We start from the raw sequence: 25,149 nt of genomic DNA on the forward strand, positions 1-25,149 counted from the left end.
TAAACAGAGCAGCATATACATGTTCCAAAGACCTTTTCAGCTACCTTTCCATCTGCTTTACTTTAACTCACCTCCATTTTTTTTTTGCTCCCTGTTAGGTACTAAGTTCAACAAGCTGATGCTGGGTTTAAATGAGATTTAATTTACATATTTGCTACTCTGTAATAATTTCTCTGGGTTTTTTGGCCACATTATCTGCTAATATGAATAACCTGCAAATCTAGTTTCAACCCACTGATTTGCTCAGAGTCAATGGAGACATTTTATTTTTGTAACCATCTAGGAATTAGGAATTGTGATGAATTCTTCCGTTTATTCACTAATAGCTCCAGAGACGGCCACCTGGACACAGCAGGCGTTTTAAACATGTCTGTTTTAGAGGCCGCTGGGACAAAATAACAGCATGTCATTGTGGTGGTGCTATATTCAGAACAGATACTGTGAGGAAACAAGTTCTTAATGTTGAAGAGATCAAAACAATAAACAATGAAAATGTTTAGTTAAGGTACCTCATTATTCAAGAAAAGTTTGCCAATTTTGTTCTCAAAACAGGCAACAATGTTGCTTTCAAAGTTATAGATATTGTTGCGGTTTTATATTTAATTTTTTAGAAATCAGGTTAAAATGTCTTTCCAAAAGGGACAAATAACATTTTATATTTCTTAACCAAAGTGTATGAGGAGCAGGTTAGCGCTCCATCTGAGCCTCACAGACACAGGATGTGAAGGTTAATAATAAAAAATGTCATACATACCTTCAGTGTAAACACAGTTCAAAATCTGGAACTGTAAAAAACGTTTTCTTCATTTGTAAGAATGACTTTAAATCAGAGTAATTATTGATTAACATTAAATTGCTGTTGGACTGGGATTACTCTGCATTTGTAGATGTTCAATCTAAAATATAAACAATACGCTGCATATGTTTTAATGTAAAGCCAGGTGCTAATTCAAATGTACTGCAGCTTTTAACTGGGACTTACAGTGACACTTGAACGTAACTCGATGCTTTCAGCTCCGCTTGTTTCTGAGGTACAGATGCAGTTTTATTGCTTTGAGATGGAACAATAATTGCTGAAGTCATGGCACATGTTCATGGACTGAAAGGATTGTAAAGTGGTATATTTGCATGTGCACACTGAAGGGGACGTTAAGCCTGTGGTGGTTTATGATCATGAAAAAAAAGACTCCGTTAAGATTAGATATTAACTCCCAGGTTCATACATACAGTAGGCTAGTTTTAGTTCAAGGGAGGCTTTAAGAAAACCAATATAATGAAATGTGTCCCTTTACACAACACAAAATAAATGTAGAAACCTTTGTTCTTGTTCTCGAGGTGGTAACTAAGGCCTGACTGTAGAGGAATATAGATGCCCTGATGTTTCTAAAAAGTGAATCTGCAGACACAATCTTCTGTCATTGTGTTGGGCTGACTGAGCAGACTGAGCAGCATTGTGCAGAACGGCTGACTGCTCTAGTTCTCTTTCTTCAGGCTGCTTTTCTTTGTCTTCTTCTCCTCCGCCGGCTGACTTGCGCTGGACGCTCCAGCTTTTGTGTCTGTAAAATATAGACAGAAACATAAAAGACTGAGAGAGAGAGAGGAAGAGAGAAAGAGAGAGAGGAGGCTGACCCCAGAGATTTTAATGGACTCCTGCAGCTAAACAACAAGTAACTTTGAAAATAAAACACTTTTAACACAGTGAGGCTCATGTCCTGCTGTCTAGGACCATGGACAGCAGGTGAAAGTTAGTGTTATGTGTATGTGTGCAGCTATATGTTCAAATCTAATCTAATCTGGGATTAGACACTTCATTAATGGAATATTTTCCACAGTCTTGATGTTCTATACTCTCTTTGCTGTGTCACAAACAGCAAACAGCGTCTGCCGTTGGGGTCTTCACACTACTCGCTCTACCTCGTTCTTACGTTCCATAACAGCTAAACCCCTTCATGTTACAGTATTAGGGAATTACATATGAATATCACAGCACCTCTGCCATATGTTGGGTGTCATGTCTATGACGTATTCATGAAAATAAACATAATTATCTACAATTATTCTGCATGACAACAGCTCAGCCCCCCCCCCCCCCCCCCTTGGTGTGTGGTGTCCTCCCAGGGTATTTCTCTGTGAAGTGTGGATCAAAGCCTCTTCACAGATGTTTGTTGACAAGCCACGATTATGTGACACCAAGCCAAGCCTGTTGAACTATTTAACATTAACTAAATACACCCTGCCCGGTGAGCTGAGGATGAGGAGTCCCCTGAGGGAACAGCCGTGATGGAGACAGTGGGAAAGAGAGAGAGAGAGAGAGAGAAAGAGATTCCTGCATTAGGCTGCTGTGTACCTGCTTGTGTGTTGTTCTGTTGCGATGAGGGATCTGCTACATTTGCAACACTGGAACAATCCTCCTTCTTCTCCTTGGACTGGGGGCACTCGAGTCCACCTGCAGCCTCTAATAGACTCTCCCTAGAGAACTCTGCAGAGGGCACAGAGGCAAAAGAGAGGATGATGATGTCAGATGTTACTGATAGAAGATGAGGTTAGACCTTATCATTGGTTCAAAAGCTGTATGTTACCTTAAATGATGTTCAGAGCTGGCTCATCAATCAATGCCACCTGACATTTACAGTGGCATGTTATTTACTCATGCTGAGTGAATTTAAAAGGGTTGATCTTTGAGCGAAGCAATACTTGACCGGACGGGTGTTAATGGTCATTGATTTGTTTCCTCCAGCTTCCTCTCTGCTCCTTTCATCTGGAGAACTTAATTTAAAGCTGCACTCTAAGGTGAGGAATCTATAAAGAGGATGGTCAGCCTGTAATCTTGGAGTACACAACAAAAACATGCATGAATTGAAATTAGATTTCAACACTGTGGATTTAATGCCTCAGAAAAGAAAACAAAAAAAAACTAAGAAAAAGCTCTGCTCACTGCTGATCCATTAGTTTTTGGCAGTTGCTGAAGTGTGTACAGTATGTGCTCTGCACAGCGACCATCTATCCAACACCTGCCATTACAGTGAGTTATTTGGACTGGGCTGAAAGGCTGACCTCTGTTGTTTTTTATCATTAAAGTACTTGGCACAGTAATAAGACACAATCTGCCAAGATGGCACTTCGACCATGTGTAAAGGAGTAGTTTTTAGACGTTTTTGGGAAACCTGAGTGACAGAAAAAAAATCAAATGTGGAGCTTTATTACAAAAAAAAACATGTCTGAAGCTGCTGGTGGTTTTTCATAAGTACATGGATTGTTCCATAAGTATCACTGTTGTTCAGATGCAAGCCTGGAGAGATGAATCATTGTGCGTGACGTGTAATCTCCTCACATTTTGACCTGAGGTCGTCACCGCTACATTCATGAGGGGTGCAGACTAATTCAACGAACGTCAAAGTGAACAGTTTTCCTTGTAAAATGTGTCTCATGTTATGAATTTGTATGTTCTAAGATGATCTTTACTTAACCCCTTGCTTAGTTACCACTCTGTCACCCTAACCAGTAGTTTTAAATGCCTAAGAATGTACAGCTTCATCTGTGTGACAAGCTGCTTCATATACTGACCGTTAAATGTATAAAGATGCATGTTAAAGACGTGCATGTGGTGCCGGTCTTCTCATTTAACTGTCAATAAGAATGTGAATCACTTCCCAAAGTGTGAAACTTTTCTCTTAGATATCTCGTCCCACTCTTCCCCGGTGTTTGTCTCACATTTCCTCCTCTCTCTCCTGCATTTAAGTGCAGCCCTTCCAGTCATATTCATGCTTCCTACGTTCACTCTCTGCTTTACTTTCATCCTTCTTCCCCCCCTTAATTCTTCACCCTCCTCTTATGCTAATACGCTATATTTGTTCCACCTATTACCTCCTTCTCTCTCCTGGCAGTGCTAAACTATGAATATTTCACAGACCACATCAGTGACCTTCTAATCCGCCTCACGTCTTTCCTTCACTCCTGCACCTGCATGCATTTGAGCAGCAGGTGTTTTAAAGGAGGCCTGGCTGAATAAGCAGCTGCTTGCACAAATAAAACTTCAATTTTTCATTAACCATACCTTCCATTTGGCAGCGCAGTTTCTCAAAGGCCTCTGCAGTGGCCTCATCGTCGTGTGGGAGCTCCTCTCCGGGGGGTACAGAGTCTGGGCTTGGCCGGTCAGACAGGCAGCTCTCTGAGGAGCACTCGTCACCGGCTCCCTGCTGCTGCCGGTACAGATGGTGCTCAACTAGGAACTGCAGCTCTGAGAGGAGGCGGGGAGGAGGAGAGAGAAGGGAGGAGAAGTTGAGAATGACAGAGTAAGTAAATTAGGTATGGAAAAAAGGGGGGGGTAACATGGGATTACAGATTAAAGGGTAAAGGAGCAGGGTGGTAAGAATATAGAAGTGCAGAGCACAAAATCATCAGGAGAGATGGGAGCAAAAAGAGGGCGAGCAAGGAAAGTGGTGCCAGATGAAGACAGCCAATGGGAGAAAGGAAGGGTTATGAATAGCAAGAGAGAGAGAGAGACAGAATGAGAGAAAGAAGGAAGGAAAGTCGGTGTAGGTGGAAATCCAACATGAAATCCAGCGCATTAAAAAACACTCTAGGTTAAGAATGTTTAATAAACTGGCAACATTTAATTAGCTTTTTGGAGCGAGGAGGCCGGTAAAGACACATCAGAGCTGGGATATGATGTCTCTAATCACCATCTTCTGCCTCCTTCATCACACAGTTTTATTAGTTTTAATCCTCTCGTGGTGGGAAACTAAAGCACATTTATTATCACCTTCTCTAAGAAGACTCATCAGACATATCACATATCACAGCAGTTTAGCTAATTTAACTAATTGAAAAATAAACACCCTACAGCTTCAAATTTCACTTATCTCCTCATTATTGTTCTTCCTTTTCTCACATGGTTACATTATTTCCCCCGATGTCATCCGATCATAGGACCAATACAGCCGCAGTGGTGGTACATGCAACACGATTCAGATGCAGAAGTCCGTGGTTTGAGTCACCCTGACACTGTGAGCTCTTTTGTTTTTACTCACGTTTAAGTTTATAACATGAAGCATTTTACAAGGAAAGAAAACCGCCATGTTTGTGATGAGTCCCCATGAACACATACTGTAGATGCACCTCATGCTATGTTACGTTTCTCATGCTACTAGACAGAAAATGTAGCTAAAGGCTTCATCTTTTAAAAGCATAGGTTTGAAAATGTGAACCAGTCAAAGAAGAACCTTTTTTTTACGATGTAATGTTTTTAACAGGGCACACAGTCTTTAACCTTGTGAATGAGACAGTTTGCCCACACAGCCATCCATCCCTGCCAGACTTTCCAGCTCAGCCCTATACTTCAAAATACTGGTCCACAGCACAAAATGTATTAGTTTCACTGGAAAAGACCTACGTTTGTAGCATGCCATATGGTTACCCTGTTCTTTTTTATTTGTCAGCATGCTGCCACCTGCACCGTCCCCTCTCATTGTGCAGGTTATGATTTAATACACTTTGTTTCCTGTCTTTCAGTCCCTGTTTTCAGTTGTCCAACGTATTCATCTGTGAGATAAGCTTCTCCAATGGTTCATAAAATCTTTATATTGTGCAAAACAACTCTTTCAAAAGTTCATCAGAGCTTATTAACAAGTGTTCAATCAGTGCTGTGACTGTAAAGAGGCTCTTAACCATGACCTGAAACTGATGCAGTATAAAAACTGGGCACGCTGAGTTTTGTTCTAAATTGTGCCTCACAGGGCTTCTCGTGTTTTTACAGTGTGATTTATGGCCTGGTGGTTTAGTTCTGCTCATCTTTATACGGAGCTTGAACTGGTTTTGGATTAGTCGCTGTTGTAGGGGCTGCATGTCTTAACGTTACTATGTGGCAGTACATTCTTTGGCCACGTGTGTTAACTACACATCATCGACTTTCTGACATTTTTCTTTTGTCTTCTTCAGCACATCATTAAGCATCTATGAAGCAGAGCTAACAGGAACAACTGTGACTTTTTTTATGAGCACCAAGGTGGTGTGACCTAAAAATGTCCACAGGACACACACAGGATGCTGATGAAAAGCCTTATAATAGACCGTACCTTTCATCGTAGGCGTTCCCTTTTGGCCTTTTCGCCGCTGTCGAGGGGAGTTCAACAAGGCCGCCTGTAAAATATCAACACCGCACATCAGCTGGGCATAGAGCACCGGGATGGAAGAGATCGTTTAGGTAAAGCTGACTTAACAAGAAAAACAAATTTGATACAACTGCGTTTCTACAATTGTGTTTCAGCACAGCTTAAACTGGATTACCTTGTACAGCTGGTTCGGGAGACGATCTTCATCTATTTCTGTGACAAAGCAAACAATCAATTAAGCAACGGACACAATAAAAATGGTTTAAATCACAACCACTCTAAGGTTAAACAAACAAAGCACAGACTTTGACAGCACGTCTCTTCTGTGTGTCACTGTGCTGCAGCCAGAGTGCTGCTGTGTGTGAGTCCAGAGTGGATGTGAGGTGACCTCCAGCCACATGCCTGGCTGTCTGACACAAAGCAGCACACAAAGGTTGGCTTCATGTTTTCAATCAAACATTGACATTGGTGACATTTTTTTTGCATAAACAAAAAGTTCTTTTTTTGCTAACTAAGCAGCTGCTGATCCACTTTCATCATCTTCCTAATAGACCCCTGCATACAGACAACAGCTGTTAACAGATAAACAGTGAAACACTGTTTATGCAAAACCCCCTCAAGGGAAGTTAATGCAGAGCATACTGATGTGCACTCTGGAGCAGAGCTGATTTTTTTTATTTTGTAAAAGCAGCCAGTCATGGAAAACACATTTATTCAAGTAATCTAGAATCATTTTCAGTGGAGGTCAAAAAATGATGTTGCCAGCTGCAACACTACACTGCAGTTTGAAGGGACAAATCTCAGTTTCCCTTTGGCCTACAGTGTTTTTATCCATCTAGAGTGTTTTGATGTAAGTTGCAGAGCTTTGTGTAGTGTACATTTTTTTTACAGTTTTTTACAAATACAGTCTGGATGGATAAAGATGCACAACTTATAATAATGGTTATTATTATTATCTGTTTGAAGTTTGACTCCATCATTTTAAAGCAGCTCTTTAATGTGCATTTTGTGTATTGTTTCTGTGTGAAACTCATGGTCTCACTGGGTGAGAAGAAAATCTCACCCAGTGAAAGAGAAAGAAGAAAATCTCAATAATATTTTTTTTTAAGAAACCTGACTCTCTTCACTACAAGAAAGGACTAAAATAGACAGAGAGCTGAGTGTAGTACAGTGAAACCATTAACTGTAATCAATAGTGAGTAACCTGCATCCAAATCTGTTTTACAGCTTAGAAACTTTTTTCTAGGACACCACCTTGTTGCTTGGCAACCTATGCATCCCCAGGCACAATGTGTGTGTGTGTGTGCGCGCTACAGAGAGCATGTGCATATATTATTCCTGCTTAAAAGTATGCACTAGTCTATTTAGAATGTTTGAATAAATTTAATCTTTAGTGGTCTATAGAAGCCTCACTACACTTCACTGTGAAATGTAACACACTCTTTATGCTGTGTTTACAGCAGTCATATTTATAGTATTTCACAGGAGTTTAGGTAAGGTCTGTGTTATGGATTTTGTTTGAAATCCATCAGTCACAGACTGTCCTTCAAGGAAATAGGATTAAGATGTGACAGACAGATGTCAGACTGCACAAAGTAAACACACACTGCTGTCTGGACCAAAACTTAATACGAAGTAAAACTACATCATAAAATAAACAAATAAAACCAAATTACAGTCTGGACTGAAAATCCAAATGACTACTGAGAGGTTTCAGACACTTTCATCACTGTTTGAGCCAGAACTAAGTGGTTAAATCAAAAACCATGTGTTGCTGTGTTGATGTCTGGAGTTTTGTTGATCCTCGAGCCTCGTCCCTGTAGATTTTATTATGCAACAATAACGCCTGACCGTCTTTACTCATAATTGCTGCTGCTGTGTCACTTAGACTGTAAACAGACTAATGGGTACAAATGTAGACTGCAAATACTACATTTTAGGATTATAAGAGGTGATTGATAGGTTTGATGTAGAGGATGACAAATCGACAAAGTTAATAGTCGCAGGATGACATGAGGGCGGCAAACTGGGAAAAGCCAATTCACATCTTATATTTGTGAATAATTTGACAATTTTAACACCTGCTGTCATTACAAAGTGTCCTCACCCTTAAAACACGGACTTCAGATAAAACCCTGCAGCTTCTTTTTAGAGGCGATGACCAGATATGCACAATGATTTATTCATTAAACTACTGAGTTGAATTGATGCACTGTAGTTGGGCTTTGAATTGAACAAATGAATAATGTTAGTTGCAGCAGACATGGTTGAAACTGGGTCAAGACACATAAAATATTGCATTCACATGGCTGATATTCAGATGACTGAGCGTGTGTGCCAAGCCCATCTGTGCTGCCGAATGAGAGAAAAGGCCAATAAAGAAATGCCCATCCAGCAGTGATGAGTCTATCACTGCAACTCCCAGCTGACTGACTGTCTGACACAAAGCCAGAAGAGAACCGAGAGCATCTTCTGACTCCAATTTAGCTTTGTGCTGTAGCTGGTGTCAGTTTTTCGCTGCTCTGCTGCAGCTGATGAAGAAAAATGAGCAAAATAATGAAAACTCTTGCATCGTGTGTCAAATGAAAAAGGAGTCAGTCGTGCGTTGGGAAGGGTGTTTTCATCTCTGTGTGTGTTTTTTTTCTGAAGCTGTTTACTGTTGCTAAGAGAAGACTGAGTGGTGGGGGAGGATGAGTTTCTTTGTAGGAACAAGTGGCTCCTTTCTTTTAAACAATGCTCTTCCTCCTCCTCTCCCACGTATTTCAGTTTAAATGAACTAGCCATTAAATAATTTATTCTTTGTGTAACATGAATGAATCATTCCATCTAAAGCCGGAGAAGGAAAAGGACGACAGTATTTTTATTTTTTTTTTAATGGAAAGTTTTGCTTTAAAATTGAGATCACAGCTGAAGGCGGGATCAGTGCTCGGCTGAAAACAAACCCTGGCTGGCTCTCCAAAGCCTGCTCTCTGGACAATAAATCCAGCAAAGTTGGAGTCTGCATCTCTGTTTCCACAAAGATGTTGCTTAGTAACGTAGTTCCAGATGCCACTATTTTGTGCCAGCAAAAAAATTCAGTCTTTCTTTACTGTTTTCATATCAACACAATACCAGTTTCTCAGCCTGTCCATTGAAAATGGAACATGAATCCTGACTAAAGGTCCTTTGCATTGCATGTGCCCCAACCTACTTCCTATCATAGACTTTGACAGCTATATTGGTTTCATCATCAGATGGGCAATACAATCATATGTTCTGTAATTGTAAAAATTGCATAGTGTTGACCATATGTCCATTAGCATAAATGTAACCATATGCTGACCAGAGACCAGGGAACGTTATAAAAATGCTCTTAGGTTCTAACTGTCAGGGTTTCAGCCTGAGCCAGGGCTTTTATTTTGTACTTTTGTTGTATTCTTATTAGTCCTGGTTTGATTGTGTTACTTGTGGCACTTAGCTCTTAGCTCTTAGCGCAAGTTCAATCAGGAAGACTACCACTCATCTTCATCATTTTCCAACCGCCACTCCGATCCCTCCCTCTTCATCCTCCACATGCTTTATCTCTCTTCTCGCTCATCCCCTCTCTCTCTCTCTAACCTCCCACTTTAATCAGGTGGTTAATTTAGAGCATCTCCCCCACCAATCAGCTGTCAAGCTGTCCCTCTCCTGCCCAATCACAGCTCAGCAAAAACATTTAAACGTTTTAGCTCTTCTCCAGGTGTCCTTCAGATCGACATTTGCAACCCTCCTCCACCCCAAGCACCACCAGTTTCTCAACAACACAGGCCTCCTACCCCCATCTCTCCAGCTCCTTCACCACCACCAGGTCTAGACCCGGGGGGATTCTTGATTAAGCGGCCTCACCTCCTGTCCTTTCCTCTCTTTTCCGATGTTGGTCATTGTGTCTAGAACGTGAAAGCACATTTCATACATTTTTGTAATTCAATAAATCATTTTCCTCATTCAATCACCTTAGTCTCTCCTGATTGAAATACTGTTTGACCCTGCATGTTTTTGACTACTGTTTTTGTCTCGTCCTTTTGTACCTTTGCTACGCTGACTGCCTACCTGGTGTACCTGTGTTTTTCGATCTTAACCAACTTTAGTTTGCATTTGTGTCCACCTCATAACAACCCCTGACAGTAATAGTATTTAAAGATAGATAAATACACCTTTAAACTTCCTTTATGTTGCTTCTGTACTAATTTTGTGTGACCTCTTGCCAAATCAATCAGCTGTTTTAGGTACAATTACAGCAGGATACTGCTCTTGGCCACTCAAAGCAGATCAATCCTCTGTTGTGATTATATAAAATAAATTATCTGATTATCTATCATAAATATGTTCAGTCAGCCCGGTACAAAGACTATTAGGTCAGGGACAATGCTCTAAGCCTGAGTCTGCCTAAAGGTTTTTATACTTTCATTTACTTATCCCACCACATGCAGAGAACTGCTGGATAAAACAATGTGGTTTTAATGCTCCTGCTTCTGGCCTGTCATTTCTACAAAGACCCACCATGTGTGTACTACATTCAGGACTATTGAACGTGCATTTTCAACTATTGTAGGTAACTTTCTAACTTTCTATCTAAGCAAAAAATAAGCATGCTTGTATAATTCATAAAGATCTTGTTTTAATGATCTGAGTTTATTTTGTATGCTTTTCATGACATGCCCAGACTTTGATATGTGCCAGCACACACTTTACACCAGCTGCTGCTGGTGCTGGTGGGGATTCAGTGCCTCACAGGATGTTAAATAACATGCTGACTGTGGCCAAGTGGCTTTATCATGGGAATACTTGCAATGAAACATCAAAATAGAATATTTCAAGTTATATTTATTATAAGAAATTCTTTTAATTTTGTTGAGCTTTGTTTGATATTGCTCAAGTTTTCTCTTTATCTCTCTCCAGGAATCAGGACAAGACACGAATCCTCCCACAAGGCAGGCTTGTCTACAGACAAGATTCAAATCAGCCTCCTTCCTGCAATAATTTTTGCTTCCTCATTATTTAGCCTGCAGCCTGTGTCTCAGTTGTCTGTACATCTGTGGCTGATCCTCTCGTGTGCTCTTGGGGTTCACAGGGCAGAGCAATCTGCAGTGCATTAAATAATGCAGGGCTCTGTGTGATGTGGGGCACACCATTACTGCACCAGCACAGCTCCTCACCCGCATCATCATATCTGCTCCTCCCCATCCCCCTCTTCTTTCTGGCACATCCTCATCCCCTCTCTCTGTCACACACACACACCTGTCTGTCTCTGATTGTTTGTCTGCATCTGATTTGATGTCTGTCTCTGCTCCTGTGAGTCTGAGCTGATCCTCCTGTCTAAGGGTTTAATTTGTCTTCAGTACCTGCCCTGTGTGTATTTTTGTCTCAGAATTTATAGTTTTGAGGGCGCACACATGGCGAGGCTGAAACCTGTGTGAAATTTATTACAAGCCCATCAAACCAAGCTGCATAGCTGTGCTGCCACTGAGGATGAAAATAAACACTTTACTCCCCACATATTGTGTGTTGTAATAGCTGCCACCAAGAGGACAGCGAGGCAGCTCAAAAAGTGTTAGAATTAAGCAGCTTAGAGACATTTAAGAAAAGCTAGTTCTTCTGGAGCTGAAAAAAACATAAGGCAGTGTTAAATACCAAAAAATGCAGATCCTCAAATGGCCACTTGAGGGCGTCTCTTTACATTTCCGTGTAGAAAATGTATGAAACAGAAACGTTTACAACCTGTACAGTAAACATCCTCATTAAAAAAAAACGACATATTTTGGTCATCCACTACATACGACATTTGATTACATTTACTAACAGAGCATATGACTGTATTGTGGATGGTCGAGGTAATGTACAAGACTTTCAGGCACATGTCTGGGATTTGAGTCCCCCAGACACCATGAGCTGTTTAGTTTTTACCCCCTGTGGTTCACTTTTTTTAATCATAGTTGGATTTGGTATTGGATTTGGATTAGGCATCGGGGTAAAGGGTAAAGCAAAGATCACATAAATTTGTAACACAAAATGCATTTTACAAGTAAAACTGCTCAGGGGCAGTTTTTACCATGTTCATCTTAACTTTGCATGTAGCATACTAGCAGTTAAGCACTCAGGAGCAGCTACTGACTTGCCTCTTGCATCTGCTTGATGGTTACAGTTCACTATGACCTGTGCACGACAATCATTCAGTTTCAGGTGCGGGCCGATGGAAGATGGTGAAATACAGGAGAAACCCTGAGAGTGTTGGCAAGTTTTCCTACCCTACTAAACCATATTCTGGCTTTCCAGTGCATCTTAACCAAATCTTTATCAGCCATCTGCCAACTGTGCTCCAGCACCTGCAGGGTCTAAACTCCAGAGGGGGTCCTGTCTTTGACCAGAACTTGGACAAGCCAATTTCACCCCCTCTAGGATCATTAACAGTTTACACTCATTCAAAAACATCATTTAGCTTTCATCAAGAAGATCGGAAGACAACACAGACTCTGAAGAACTCATTTCATCTTTGCACCTACCAACAAACAAGGTGACACTGTAATAAATATAAAAATAAGCTCTCTTTCGTCTTATTATTTTTTTTTGACATTCCTTCACCTCACAGATGATTTCTCCCTCACTCCCTTTATACATTCTTAAATTCCTCTGTTCTCTCGTCTATCTTCTTGTCTCTGATCTGTTAAGCAGGGAGGATTGTTGAGGGTTCTCTCTGCACTTTTATACAAAGATCAAGGTTGACTGAGACGCTCCTCGCATGCTCAATTATCGAATCAAACAAGTGCACAGGCACGAGTAATCACACACACATACCAACACACAAAGATCAGACAGGCAAAGACAGCTATTTTTAATCCAATTAGAGCAGTGATAAGATGCTACAATGGCAGTTTTTCTTCTCAATGATGCGTCAACTCTTATTTATTTACACAGTAGTCTTATAGTAAAGTGCTCTTTCTGCCCCACATTCCCTGCTTATCATCTCTTAATTCTGCAGTGGATCACATTACACACACACACACACACACACCAACATACAGCAGAGGGATGGAGGGAGGGAGGGAAGCAAGGAGCTTGATGACTCATACAATAGCAAAACTCTCTAGAGGTCCGCTGTTGTGTTTGATCATTAAGATCCCATGGGAGGACACACACACACGCACACACACCAGACTGTTTTTGTCTCCCTGTTGCTGCAGAAGGATTCATTTTGGTGCATAATAGATCTGCGGTGCAACATTACAAAGATCAAAATAAGACACAGATATATTTACATCTGGTTTAGTGTTTGCAGGTTCAGCTGTGTGTTACCTGAGCTGAGGTTAATGGTGGTGAAATTGAATCCTTTTTTTTTAGTTTTAAATACAACACTTCAGACCAGACAGAGAAATGAGCAGTAAAATGGGCAGGCAAGTTGTGAGAAAGTGTGTTTAGACAGACTAAAATCAAGATTTCAAGTTGAAAACAAAGTATGCAGCTCCTCAAAGGGCTCTAAAAGTGAGTCAGTCTCCACAGAACTCCATGTTAAATAATCCAGGAAAGGAAATAAACATGGCAGGCGAATAAAAAAAAATAGGTTCTCAACAGATAATTTTCCAGGCTGTGACATCTCACCCTTTGAAAGTGAATAAGTTTCACATATTTAAAGGCTGCTTTGAGTGACAGTGACAAAAATGAGGTGTGACATGTGCCTCCAGACAGCAGATACATGAGGATGTGTACATAAATAGTCTGTGTGTAAGTGTGTGTTTGGATTTAAGAACCTTACCCGGTGATGACTGATCACTGGATGCCACTAAAGTAGCAGGTGTGGGTCTACGTCTTCTGATCTGAAAAGAAAAGGAAAACAGTTAGATTTTAAAGTGACACTTTGCCACAAGTTTCATCATACATGATACAAATGTACTTTGTACTTCTTTAGGTTCTTAGTATCAGTGAGTCTGCCACACTCCATCCATGATTGTCTGTATGATTGATGCAGCTTCTACTCTCTCTGTTATGATGCTGTCAGACCTGAGTGTGATCCATACTTTGGATTTTGTAGTCGTGCACTTTGAAGATGCCTGAGCCGGAGCAGCAGAGCAATGCTTGATCCTGCAGTGCTGAACAGCAGGGCAGCCTGCCACCTCCTACTTGGGGTCTTGGCTCATGATGAGTGGAGTGTGGCAACCATGGACCATTTGAGACAATACATGAAAGAACCCACACATTTCACTGAGCTGCTAAGCAGTTAGCCTGTTTAAAGCTGCAGGAAAGCTCTGCTAGTGGACTTAAACAGCAGAGCTGCAATGTGTGAACAGTGTTGTCCCTGACATGCCAAAGTGTACATTACTGTATCATTGCTGCCAATTTACTGGGTGATGCAAACAAGTTCAATCAGGTAAGATTTTCCACTGGAGAAGAGTCAGCACTAAAACACATGCTGCAGATATTATTGTCAACCTCACTATAATAAAAATAGGTAAAAGGGAAGTGGAACTGTAAATAGAAAATTAATTAATTCAACAGTTTCACAGCAATACGCAACAAAAAACCCACAGGCTTACAATCTCTGTCCAAAAAAACAGCTCAATCATCATGTCCTGTGGTGGCTATAAACATTAAAATCATTACTTTGTGATGTGTGATAACACCATATATAATATTACATTAACATTTTCCAATGGGACTATTTTTGTTGTTTTTTTTTTGAACAAATGACAATTTCCACAGTAAAGTTGTCACATTGGGCAGACGATACAATTTTTACATTCATTTCCTGTGCACATCGCCAAATCTTTGCCAGAACTATCACAATATCTGACACGAGGTTACCATGGAAACTAAGCGGCAAAATTAAACGTGAGTAATCAACTGCTTAAAATAAACCAAAAATGTAGTAACAATAATCAACATGGGAGTCAGGTTGGAGTCTGCCTGAGTGTACCATCAACCCCTCCTTCCTCCTGACACTATCTTTGTTGTGGCCTTCAGGTAATGTGACATCATGGTATTCTACTTTCAAGTTAAAAATTGGTGCAGTTTGAACTCACATGGAGGGTTTATATGTTGAGTACAATGTGCTGGACCTGATAAAACTACTTGGACTGGTGCCAATAATCCACCTCTTTTTTTAGAGATGGTGTGAAAAGTAATTTTCATCTCAGAGCTGATGGATAGTTTTACAGTCAATGTGGACAGTGTGGGGATGCAGATGTCAAATGGAATCAGTTCTGCAGCCTCCCAATGATTTTTGAGTCACCTCCTCCAGGATCAAGTGATTACTTCATTGCTTTATGAATGATGATATAGTAATTCAAACACACACACACACACACTATATATATACACATAACTGACAGGATTGCTGACTAATGTAGGATGTCAAATCAGCTCCAGTATTGTATGCGTCTTTTCTAAAGGCTGCAAGTGCAACCTCAGTCTAAACATTGCAGCATCACATTTATTATCATAAATTTCAGTTGAACAGACATGTTTGGACTGCAAAAGGAGAACCAAAGGGAGGAAACTCCTTTTCACTGAAGGTGCATTCAAAGTCACAATGATGGAGGAGAATTAGGAGTTAAGTCTTCAGCCTTGGAATAAAATCACCAGGAGCAGGTTTGACTTTGAGGCTTTGCTGCAGCTGAACACAAATTTAAAAGAAAATCTTTAAATGTTACAAAGTAGTGGACAAAGCATTACTTTAGACCTGATTCATCTGGGTTGCTGCTCTGCTTTCCCTTTATTCAGACATCCCTACTGCATTCACACACACACAAAGTGATGAATTACCTCTGCACAGATCTGGACCTGAATTGATTAGCTTCACACTATAATGACACAGAATACAGATGTACGTACAGAAATAATATGCAGTAATGAAAAATGAGCAGTCAGATGTATCTCTGTGTCACAATTTAATTGGGTATTCAGATCTGAAGAGACTTCATTATCTTTGAAACCACAACCCTGCACTGCAGTGAGGCCGTCAAAGAGACACTGAGTGCCTTTTATTTAACAAGCAGGCAGGGATAGGTTACAGCTTTGAACACTTCACTTTCAAGAAAACTGCTGACCTGATATTCTAAGACACATGTCAGCTATTCAGTGTTAGCTCACTCATTGCATGCGTCTCTTTAAGATTCCTGTATCCACAGCTATCACTTTAATGTCAGTTTATTGAAAAATAAAGGTGCAGTTGTGGTTGATTTTTCTCTGTGAATAGACTTCATCAAGATAGCAGCAGCCCTGGCATTCCTTAGGTCTTTTATAGTGCACATAAAAATCTGCTGATTAGGATCCTCACCAGGGGCTATGTCAACATGAAGGTTTGCATGAGTGATGGTAGTGGTTGAGGTTAGTTATTGTTGTTGTCTATGTTTAGGTCATTGTCTTTGTGTTAGATTTACTGAGGTGAAACTGGTCGCACATGCTTGAATGGAACAGCCTATCACAGTGCTACTTGAATGTTGGAAACTGGAGGCTTTCGATAGGCTATCTACTAAAGTAGTGGACCTGTGGTGAATAAAGGATGAAGTATGGCCACATACTTTGGGCTTAGAAGTATTTGAGGGAGAGTAGCTATGTAACCAACAGTTGATCAACACGTCCTCATGAAAAGCCCCAAACTTGGTCGACAATATGTCCACAAGATATGCCACAAGGTTATGTTTATGACAGTGGATTATATAGATATTTTGCCAGACATATAACATCATGTTATGTTAAGGTAACATGGAGCCAAATTAAGTAAGTACTGTATATTGGGAGAGATGGGGGCATATGCAACACAACAGACTTTCACTTGGGAGTCCGAAGTGCAAGTCCCCCTGACACTGTGAGCAGTTTTGTTTTCACCTGGTTATATCACAGTGAGAAATATGCTCATGTGTTGTGTTTTCGAGGACTGAAATATCGATTCATGTTGTATATCCTAGTGAGGACTGGGGTTGGAGACTAAAGCACTAAATAGCCACTCGTGTCTGCACATTAGAGGTTAAAAGTTCAAGCCTTGAACAGAAGTTCTGAATGTTCTGAAAGTTCAGGGTGACCATATATTAGTATTTTCGCTTTGTATGTTTTGTTGCCTTTCCCCCCAAAAAATTCACGCCACCATCCCACCACGTTAGAGCACAACAAGCCATGGCTGTGCAGAACTGATTATACCCAGAGTCATTGTTATTCTTCTCACCCGGCAGTGGAGCAAACTCCCGGATCCTTCGCTCACACACAAATACCACCCCCTCTCCCCCTCAGTCCATTTAAAATGCAGTTCTGTCACTTCTCAAAACAACGAACAAAAACTGCCTTCAAAAGAGACGGGTGGGCAGGAGAAAAATCTGTGCATGGCTGATATTATCGTCAATGTGTGTGGGAGGCAGTGGACAAAATACCCTTGACTGGTAAGGTCAGACCATGAGACAGCAGAGTCAGAGCCCTTTTTTTATATTGGTACCTTATGGACTTGGCTTTGCTTTAATTGTGTGGATCCTAACACAATAATGTTTTCTCTGTGGCTTTATCCAAAATTTAAAAAAAATAGAGGTTGAAGAAAGAGCCGAGACAATTTAGGGTTTTCACAGATATGGTGCAATGCACATATCAGTACCAGAGGATCCATGTGATTCTTCATCCTGTCCCTTGAAATATGATCCTGGTTTCGTCCAAGCATAGCTGCAGTAAATCCTCACAGACTCCCTCCAACTGTGGTCTCGTTTGGCTCTGAATAAAAGGAATTATTTTAGCCCAGGGAAATCCGCATCACTGACACCCCCTTTCTTTTATCTGAGTTTTATTAGTCCTTGGCTCTCACTTTCTCTCAGTCCCTCGTTCTTCCCACTTCACAGCTCTCCTTATGTCCTCTCTTTCTGTATTGACTCACATCACACAGCCTGGTGGCAATGTGCATTAGTAACTTTGAAGTAATACACAAGCTTTAATGGAGTCACTGTCATAAATCAAAGGACGGTTTTAAAGGAGGAAGTGATGCTGGCAGATCATTGGAGTTGAAGCTGACTGTTGAATTAATTCAGAAACAGGGCTAATATTGCGTGTTGCATCAGGGAAAAAACAAATATGGTTCAGTCATTTTTACAGGTCTTGAGTGGCTCAATAGATACACTTGGAGCGATAGTGATCTTGAAAGTTCTTCTAAGAAAACGGCTTTCCTGAGGCAGAACAGGAAGGACGAAGATAGCCTGACATGTCAGAGGAGGGAATATGAGGAAGGACATTGTCTCAGCTCTGAATTGTCTGTTATAAAAGACAATTACTTTAATGGTCACGATCCATCATCTCTATTAGGAATATATTGCTTCCATCTATGAATCTAGTGTTTCAACTGATTAATCCTCCAATGATGGAGAAAAGAGCTGCAGGACGGTGACTAAGATCTGATTCTCAACAGCACCACTACTCAAGATGAACCTGAGGGGTGAATGAGTTGTGTTGTGTAGCTACTTTAATCACGATGAGAACATTACCCTGTCTCACAGATCAGGCTGCTTTTAATAATGGCTCCATTAGTGTGTGCTTGTTTGTAATGTTGACATTATGCAGGCTGCAACAGTTGACTACCGCTGTAATTCTGTCTATTCAATTTAAATATTATAAAAACAAAAACTAGCAGAGAGCTGTTTGTTTCTGAATATTGTTAAGTTGAGTTGACATTGAAAATGTGGTTTTCTTGTGTATCTCTGTGTGTTTTACTTCCTGGCGTTTTCCTTCCTTTGTGATTGCCTGCCCCTCCCTGATCGTCTTCACCTGTGTCTTGTCACTCTTGTGTATTTAAGTCTTGTGTTCCTCTTTGTCTGTTTGTGTTGCAACCCTATGTTCTCTGTGTTTGATCCTACTCTGTTGCCATGGTTATTAAGTTTTCTTCATTCTGGTTTCTTCTGTTTGGTTTTATTTCTCTTTTGTTGTTACTTTGTTATCAGCCTCATTTGCCTTTTGTTTTTGTTTTGTTTTTTTGTCCTTTGTCTTTTTGAGGGATCCTTGTATTCATTTAAAACACTCTTTATTGTTGGACATTTCTGGTTTTTGTGAGTCAGTGGCTGTGTCTGAAATTACTATAGATGATCCTATTTAGGATTCTATAGGACGTATAGGCTATAATGCCACAAATTATTATTGTTTTACAATGTAGTTTGTTTAGCCGACAGAGATTGGCATGTTTTATTCACGACAGCAATAATGTAATTTACAAAAACGGAAAGTGATAGGAAGTGATAGGTAGTGTCCGAAAGTGTCCGCAAATGTTTTCATTTTCCATTGAGTTTACTATATGGTGCCCATACATTGAACTCCCCATATGGGAAGTAGGGAGTGAGTGATTTCGGACACAGCCTGTGTTTGGGTCTTATTGAACTACAAGACCTCCAAACTGAACAGTGAGGCTTGTAATGTGAACATAGCCTCTGATAACTGGCACAAGAGCCCATGCTGTTATTCATTTGAATTTGAATTTATTTGAATGGGCCAGTCAGCCTGTCGGTTTATGTTGGCGTTTATGTTCTAGGATATTAAATGGCTGGGTCCAGTTACTTGCTGGTCTTGCAGGTCTACTGTTTCCTAAACTTGGGCACCACTGAGGAACCATTTAGGGTCTAACTGTATCAAGAGGCCTGCAAACAACTACTACATGTACAGCATAGACAGTAGGACGTACCCTGTCGACTATAAAACAGCACTTTGAAATAGGTCAAACTGTAGCGTGATGTAAAATATATTTCAAAGTACTAAGAACAATAGCATTAGTTGCAAGGAAATTACAAGAAAAACAGATTTATGTGATGACAACCTTGGACTCTATCTGGTACAGTCAGTCTGTACCCATAAATGAGCACTAATGAGAGGTCATGATATCAGTGGCACACTCTGTATTATGTGGTTAAGAGGATGTGTGTGTGTGTATGTGTGTGTGTGTTCTTTTGTTACTGTCAAGGATCGGGGAGGCTGTTGTGCATGACGCGCAGCTCTCTCTGGAGGCTGATTCACCATGCTGCGAGGTGTCAGGTTGCAGGGATTACTGAACCATGGGTGAAGCCCCTGGTGTGACATTCATAACCGTGCTTGCAAACATCAACTTACAGCAAGAGATTCCTTTTGTTTATTTTCCCTTTCATTGTGTCCTATTGCTACGCTGTGGGCCGTCTGTTAGAGGCCATCCTTCTTACACACAGGTATAAACAGTGTGTATAGATAAACAGTATATATATATATGTATATATATATATATATATATAGCCACGCACACTTGAGAACCAGCATGCTATGCAGGCTCAGCGGCTGCTCACAGAGGTCCTAGAAATTGAAAATGCATCTTAAAAGGATCCCTGTGGCAATGAGGAAAGCTTTGGTCATGCTTATTGAGGCTGTGAGCTAAGAACTCTCTTGAGTCTTTGTGGCAAACAGTACACTGAATTTTACTGGTGAAGAGATGTAAACAGCACACTGAAGGTTTTATATTGACTGTTGGCACAAAGGAAAAAACTACACAAACACACAGTAGACATGAACTCTCTGACACAAACAGGACAGACAGCAAGACCTGAGCAAGCTGAATTAAAGCTGCATCGTTCAGACCCACACAAAACTGCCGATAAAGGAAGAAACAGACTGCACTGCAGGGATGGAGGCTTTTACAAATTTATGTAGAAGTGATAATCATTTTAATGTGTGTAAGTTACAGGCAACTCTTAAATTAATGTGTGCAACAGGAAAAAGCAATAACATCCACTTTACTCAGTCTTTATGCACATCTTGCAATGAGAGACTGATCCAGTTTTACTCCATAAGAAAAATTTTCTGATTTTCTTAGATGAATGATTGATAACACATCTCAAATGCACTTACCACATGTTTCAGTAGCTCAACAGGAATCAGTAATGCAGATCTAATACAGCTGCATGAATCGGAAATTGAGGTATGGATGCTGAGAAATTGTAATGAAATGTTGCTTCACCAGTCGGTGATACAGTGTATCAGCAGTATTTCATGTTTTAATGTACTGTATTATTAGGTGGGCTGAGTCACAGAAGGACCACCTATCCTTGGCTATACCCATAACTATGAAGCAGAGTGGAGAGTTGTAGGCAGCTCCAATAATATCACACGAAAGAACGAGGGTGAAGAGTTTGTTCACAATTATAAAATGATCCTGAGGCTGCTAATGTTAGCTGTGTCACTGCACATAATAAGTCAGGGCAGCAAATTACGGAGGTGCTGAGACAGATATGATACCATTTACAGAGCTGAGACGGATGCAGAAAACCATAAATGGAGTATGAACCACTTAGCTGCAGATGTTCCAAAGACACTTGCTGCTTGTTTGATGTCACACAGTGGCTCACATGGTGTTTTTCTTTACAGGCTTGCTGATGGGTTTTTTTCCTTTATCTTGCACAAAAAAAATCATAGAACAAGTGAGGAATGCCAGATATATGGACAAATAAATGCTGATGCCAACTTATGGTCTGTAGGCTATACATAGCTAACACGATGTACATATAGCCCACACTGTGCAGTGGCAGTAATAACCTGCACCTCAGTGAGAGTCAATTGGACTTAAAGTAAATCCAAAATTATTAACAGGCTTTGAGCTTGTAAAATTGGAGATCTAAAAAGTAGGATTTCATTATAATAAACATTTCAATTAGAAACTACCCTTCATTCTTCAGCTCTAAAACAGAAGAGGGTTTCTGTCAGTCTGATCTTTGTGCGCTGTCCTTCCTGTCTGTCCCAGCTTACTTATGCTGACTGTTTCTCTGTAGAGAAAACCTCTTCAAGGTTACTTTGATAACAGTGAATCAGTGAACAGTGTACATCCTCTCAGAGTGCAGCCACAGTTGGAGACACAAGCTGAAAGCCTGACACGCAGAATATTGTGAACGTACTTCCATTGAAACCAGCGGACCAAATGGGTTAAAACCTCTCAGCTGCACCAGCGATGATTGAGGTGCTTTACTTGAATATGTAACACATAAGTCATAGTTCTTTGATCAACACCTTTGACTTATCCCACCACAGCACTTGAACCAATGCCATGCTAATGTATGAAAAACTCCAAGTACACCTGCCTCTGTGTCTGTGCAGCAACAAAATTATCTGGATAATCCCCAGTTTGGCTCGTCTGTTATAAAAAAAACAAAAAAACAACACAACTTCATGAATTACATACAGCTGCATTTATGCTGGATGGCCTAAACAAAATACATGCAATGGATGGGCCCTCTTACATAAGCACATGGTGGACCTTCACTTGAGAGTCTGGGGTTCACATCCATCTTACCCCGGGAGCTGTATGGTTTCACTCAGGGTTGGGGTTAAACCTACTAAAACCTACTGGTTAAGGTTAGGCATTAAAAAACAGATAAAGGTATAGATCATTGTTTGTTCTAAAATGGGAAAGGAAAAGCATTCCATTTCCAGGTGATGAGTTCTGTGCTATGATTATCCTGTTGTGTATATTTAACTATATTTTAGTCTGTACGGTGCATGATCTGTAAAAATACACAAATAAATAAATAAAATGCCGGAGACAAAAATGGAAAAATAATATGTGCATTAAAGCAAACCTCTTTTACAGGATATGCTGTTTGACTTAATGTGATGACCTAATGAAGAGGTGGTCACAGGCAGTGTCTAGACGAGAAGACATCCAGATTTTATGCCATCTGTCATGTTTGCTATACTCGTCCATTCATTAAATGTGTGTGTACGCAAATATATGTTCCGCCCACTGTCTCCAACACACATGCGACTGTTTCACCCTCAGCTCCTCATATGTGAGGCTTATATAATTCTCATATCATACAAGCACTTCTACTTCAAAACAGTGCCATAATTGTACTCACAAGGGCTGTTCACTCACTGCCCCCCCCCCCCCCAAGGAAAACAGTGAACAGCAGGAAGAGAGAGAGACGAGAGGGAGAGAGGGATACAGACAGGGTGTAGCTAGACTCCTAAATCCTCTACTCAAGGCCCATTCATTATGAATGACCTGTCCTGTCCTGTTCATGTCATATTTATAAAAATGAGAAAATAGAACACATCTTTTCACTATACGGACACTTGAATTGGCTTTTTTCAGTCTCTGCCATCTTTTCAGCCATGTATAAAAATAATCACAGTTTCATTCATACACAACTTTTGTCAGTGTCTCGATGCTGTAGTCGAGCAGTCGGCCCCTCACAGCTCAATGACACCAAACTGCCTGGAAATGCTTCAATACACTGCAACACTCCTTTCTAAAGCAGCTGACACACTGTATGTGTCTCTACGATCTGCCACACTGTGAGAAGAAAAAAAATCAATCCTAAATTCATCACGCTCACATCAGCGCCGCATTGAACACATACAAACCGGTAATTAGATGCATGGGAGCAATAAGACACTGAAAATGTGGTTTCCCTTTAAAGCAGCATTTGGGACACGGCACACTGAGTTACTCACACATGCACCTGCTCACTCAGAGCACTCAGACAGCTGAAATACATGTTTCTCTGTAGTGCGCATGCCTTTTCTCTATTAAAAGTACTTCATCACTCTCCTTGTGTCACTGATACATAGAAAAAAAAGTCCAAAATTATCCATCATCCCTTCCCCTGCTCCCTTACCTGTTCTGCTGCCTCTGGGTCCAGGTGGGTGTCCAGTAGGGGGACGGTAAACTGTATCTTCCTAGGGCTCCCAGTTTCCATGGTGGCGCTGTCTATGAGGACAGTAGCAAGAGGAGCAGTAGGAGATAAGACAGGAGAGTCCGCACAAGAGAGGAGGAGAGTGAAGAGCTCAGTAAAGGTGTCTGAAGAAGAAAATAAGTGAAGCTTCAGAGAGATTTGCTAATTTTCAGGATTTCGTCTTCACTTTTGTCTTTAAACACACTTCTCCCTAGTTTGCCTTCTTGTGCCTTTTTTTCTGCCCTGCAGAATTTTTTTCTCTCCTCAGCACCTGCTGGTGTCTCAGTTCCAGCTTCTCTCTCCTTTCTCTCCGTCTCTCCAGGCTTTCAACGCTCAGCAAGGGCATTCTGGGCTAGGAACACCACTCCTTCCATCCTATTTGCTGTGCCTGACACTCTTTCACTCCAAGTCCCGCCCTCTCTTCACATTTCTCTCTGTCTGTATTGGCTGTCTGAGCTCAGAGCTGTTCTGCAGCAGCCTCTGCACAGATGGCAGAGCGAGGATAACAAAGACTCTCTCTCTCTCTCTCTGTTGAAAAAGGTAGGAGGGTTGCACGACTTCTGCTTTACAGTATTTTTAAAATCAACTACCTACACATGCAGAAAAACAACTCACACAATATAGGGAGTCATTTTCAGAGTTGTCGTCTTTCCACATCAACTAATATTTTAATGCTTGTTTATTGGTTTATTTACAGGGAAACACTGATAACTGATGGATGCCTTATTCAGAGTAGAAAGCCACCTAATGGTGGCTTATACTGAGATATAACACTCCTGAAATGATTACCTGAGCTTTGCATTTGTCTGGCCAGACTTGTCCTCTCTGCCGCCTGACCAGCACTATCTTTATTGATCGTCCCTTAGCCTGAGGTCCCTACATCACACCCCACACCATGGCCCTGATACCTGACACCAGCTGAGAAGCAAATCAGTGGTCTGTCTGTCTGTCTGATGTGCAGCATTCTTTAATGGAGGGAAGAAAACATGAAAACTTCTTTTTCTTTGTACAGTTTAACATGTAACGTGTAAAGGAAGTGTACGGGGTGCATACAACATAAGACCCGAGTGGGAATTGAGTCAGCATAGCAACCTTATGGCCTGCATCATTTGTGTCTTAAACCAGTGATTGTTTTTATTCATTTCTTCTTTCACATTTACCTGGTGAGGAGGATATTCTCCTCCACAGAGTACATCATTTGACCTTAAAAAACCTCAAAACATAAATAAATGAAAACAACATCAGAATACTTTTTTCTTCCATCTCTATGTTGGCTGTGAAGAGTCCACGCTCAGAAGACACATTTTCTCTGTCTTGTAGAGTGAAAGAGTGAGAGCGATAATAAAAAGCTGCCAATGTAATTATAGAGCTTTTCCTAAAGTATGTCC

At 40.8% G+C, this 25,149-nt stretch overlaps 1 protein-coding gene across 1 annotated transcript; it reads right to left on the bottom strand.

Annotated features, from left to right (window-relative positions):
* Positions 1-868: 868 nt before the first annotated feature.
* LOC114436435 (protein phosphatase 1 regulatory subunit 1A-like) lies at positions 869-24,063 on the bottom strand. The gene is made up of 7 exons (XM_028406705.1): positions 23,705-24,063; positions 13,876-13,936; positions 6,286-6,323; positions 6,075-6,138; positions 4,055-4,237; positions 2,348-2,479; positions 869-1,556 (listed from the first exon to the last, which is right to left on the bottom strand). Exons 1-7 carry the CDS (start codon positions 23,783-23,785, stop codon positions 1,474-1,476), a joined length of 642 nt encoding a protein of 213 aa, XP_028262506.1. The 5' UTR covers positions 23,786-24,063; the 3' UTR covers positions 869-1,473.
* Between the last annotated feature and the right edge of the window lie 1,086 nt (positions 24,064-25,149).

Source organism: Parambassis ranga, chromosome 5 (genome assembly GCF_900634625.1).
Source record: "Parambassis ranga chromosome 5, fParRan2.1, whole genome shotgun sequence".
NCBI lineage: Eukaryota > Metazoa > Chordata > Actinopteri > Ambassidae > Parambassis > Parambassis ranga.

Coding starts and splice junctions, on each gene's coding strand:
- LOC114436435 (XM_028406705.1), bottom strand. CDS start 23,785: ATGGAAACTGGGAGCCCTAGGAAGATACAGTTTACCGTCCCCCTACTG. Junction 6,324..13,875: donor CAGTGATCAGTCATCACCGG/GTAAGGTTCTTA, acceptor GCTTTGTCACAG/AAATAGATGAAGATCGTCTC. Junction 1,557..2,347: donor ACAGAACAACACACAAGCAG/GTACACAGCAGC, acceptor TATATTTTACAG/ACACAAAAGCTGGAGCGTCC.